This window comes from Oncorhynchus masou, chromosome 6, assembly GCF_036934945.1.
Source record: "Oncorhynchus masou masou isolate Uvic2021 chromosome 6, UVic_Omas_1.1, whole genome shotgun sequence".
NCBI classification, from domain to species: domain Eukaryota; kingdom Metazoa; phylum Chordata; class Actinopteri; order Salmoniformes; family Salmonidae; genus Oncorhynchus; species Oncorhynchus masou.
The window spans coordinates 53,263,901-53,266,814 of NC_088217.1; the positions used below are offsets into that span (position 1 = coordinate 53,263,901).

The 2,914-nt window shown below is 42.9% G+C and overlaps 1 protein-coding gene across 2 annotated transcripts; it reads left to right on the forward strand.

The window, feature by feature from the left end:
- The first annotated feature begins 207 nt into the window (after positions 1 to 207).
- LOC135541155 (potassium voltage-gated channel subfamily A member 10-like) lies at positions 208 to 2,054 on the forward strand. Of its 2 annotated transcripts, XM_064967270.1 has the most exons (2): positions 208 to 281; positions 384 to 2,054. In XM_064967270.1, exons 1-2 carry the CDS (start codon positions 208 to 210, stop codon positions 1,903 to 1,905), a joined length of 1,596 nt encoding a protein of 531 aa, XP_064823342.1. In that variant the 3' UTR covers positions 1,906 to 2,054. The 2 variants fall into 2 exon arrangements, with proteins under 2 accessions (XP_064823342.1, XP_064823341.1); XM_064967269.1 differs by having other exon boundaries at positions 208 to 2,054.
- Positions 2,055 to 2,914: the final 860 nt, after the last annotated feature.

Consider the following 2,914-nt stretch of genomic DNA (forward strand, 5'->3'; position numbering starts at 1 on the left):
CCAGAGGATGGAAACTAAGCAGACTTGTATTTAATTTTTTCAGATTACAAGGAGATGGCATCTTAAATCAGACCACCCTGTTGAATACACCTGTCTGAATGCTCTTCGGGAACAAGGAGACCGTGGCAGGATCATCAGGCTGGTTGTGGCGTCGCCCCAGTCCCATCTCACTGAGGATCAGAGGAGTGCCCCGAGAAACGCACAGTGATGGAGGTGCCACTGGTGAACTTTGAGAACATGGATGATATCGGTATCAACATGGGCGACCCCAGTGACTCGGGGTACCCCACTTCACCCACCTCAGAGGCGGTGCCTGATCAAAACCTAGTCACCAATCGTGTGACGTCACAAAATTCGGCACAGCAACGTGGGCACCAGATCAGGCCTGAGGGGTTTTCTCCCTCTACACCACCTACACTGACTGCTAAAGGACAATCTAGATGCAACAGTCTGCTGTCCAACTTCAAACTGCTGATGAACAGTGAGGGCTCGCCGATTGACAGCATCTTCAATCAGCTGGTTCAGGAGTGCCGGGACAACGAAGAAGACCTGTTTGGCGAGAAGCTGGAAGTGAAGGACGGGAATCAGAAAGTGGTCATCAATATTTCAGGCATGATGTTCGAGACACAACTCAAAACACTATCACAGTTTCCAGACACCCTGCTAGGAGACCCCGCGAAAAGGATGTACTACTTCGACCCCATGAAGAACGAGTACTTTTTCGACAGGAATCGTCCAAGCTTCGATGGGATCTTGTACTTCTATCAATCTGGGGGCAAAATTCGAAGACCGGTCAACGTCCCCTTAGAGATTTTTGCAAAAGAGATTGTTTTCTACAAATTAGGAAAAGAAGCTATGGAACAGTTCCGTGAAATTGAGGGGTTTATAACAGAACCCGAGCCGCTGTTGCCCACCAACGAGGTCCATAAGCAGTTTTGGCTCCTTTTTGAGTATCCAGAGAGTTCCAGTGCAGCTCGGTCAGTGGCCCTGGTGTCTGTCTTTGTCATTGTCATCTCCATCTTCATTTTCTGCCTGGAAACTCTTCCAGAATTCCGTGATGACGTAGACTTTATCACCACCTTTTCCCTGGGTGTCAATGGAACTCAGGAAGGACCTGCTTCAGTACAAAACAATTTATTTACCTATTTCACAGACCCCTTTTTCATTGTGGAAACTATCTGCATAGTTTGGTTCTGCTTTGAGCTTGGTGTACGCTTTGTGGTCTGCCCGAGCAAAAGTGACTTCTTCCACAACATTATGAACACCATTGACATTGTCTCTATAATCCCTTATTTTGTAACCATGGTGACAGAGCTGTGGACCACGCCAGATACAGACATCAACTCCAGCCAGAACATGTCACTGGCCATCTTACGCATCATCCGTCTAGTGCGAGTCTTCCGAATCTTCAAGCTCTCGCGGCACTCCAAGGGGCTTCAGATCCTGGGCCAAACCCTGAAAGCTAGTATGAGGGAGCTGGGCCTGTTGATCTTCTTCCTCTTTATTGGAGTCATACTCTTCTCCAGTGCCATCTACTTTGCTGAGGTGGACGAGCCCCAAACACAGTTTGTCAGTATCCCTGACGGGTTCTGGTGGGCTGTGGTGACAATGACCACTGTGGGATACGGGGACATGTGTCCTACTACTCTGGGAGGCAAAATGGTGGGGACTCTTTGCGCCATTGCCGGCGTGTTGACCATCGCCTTACCCGTCCCTGTTATCGTCTCCAACTTTAACTATTTCTACCACCGGGAGACAGAGCAAGCAGAGAAACAAGTGATTGATGATGCGACAGAGGCTGCTCAGAAAGTATCTGACGCAAACAGATATGAGTATGGTAGTGCAACCTCTCCTAGCATGAGCAAAATCAATGGTGGAGTGCAGGATGACGGGAATGACATGTAATCTGTTTATCATTGAAGTTATTATAACCAAGGGCATGACAAACTAAGAAATCAAACATATCTAAATACTAAAATGCACTGATTTAATTTTTGTTTCTGTATTTTATATTCCACTCATAGCAGCGTTTGTGCACATGGTATAGTATTCATCTCTCACAATATTCAAAATAGGAAGCTAATATTAGTTATCAGCCTGACTGATCTGCATGTGGATGTGTCAAAATGCATTTAAGATTATATAGAAACAGTTACAGCAAAAAACATTTACAGTTTGAACTGGACAGATCTTGAGTATATGTGGCATACAAATCCTGCAGTTGTATTTGGCATGGCATGATGATACCTTAGCATCAGGCAATTGTGTTCATTAAATTGTTTTCATGAAAAATATAAATTACACTGTGAACTACATTTCATTTTCAAAGACATGAGCAAGAAAACACCCTTGGATCAGGGCTTATGTTACATCACATGTTCATGGTATACTTTCATGGCATACACCAGTAAGTGCAAAACATGCTGTCGGCAACTCTAGTTTTTGACACTATTATGCTGCGGTAGTTTTATCCCACTAGCAATCTAATAACGCAGTAGTTTTATCACACAATCTATGTAGACACTAACTAGACCCTTTAGGGCAACACTTTATAATGACACCTAGTAATGAAGCATTTATAATGGATTAGTCAATAGTTTATGCATGTATTATTTCAAATGTTAGTAAGCAAGTTATTAACAGCTTCATAAACAACTTTTAAAAGTTTTTTTTTAAATGATTCATTATGTCATTAATAATATGTTTAATATAGGTACTAATCATTAGTTAAGTATTTTTGCGTGGCCTAATGTAAAGTGAGTGTTATAACGTTAGACAATATTAAAAGTGAGTACTGCTGGAATGGTAGCTCCTTAAAGGGGCAATCAGCAGTTGGTAAATCCATTTTCGGGCTTAGAAATTAATGATATGTACCCATTAATTCTTGAAGAATACAATTTATAAATTCCTCATG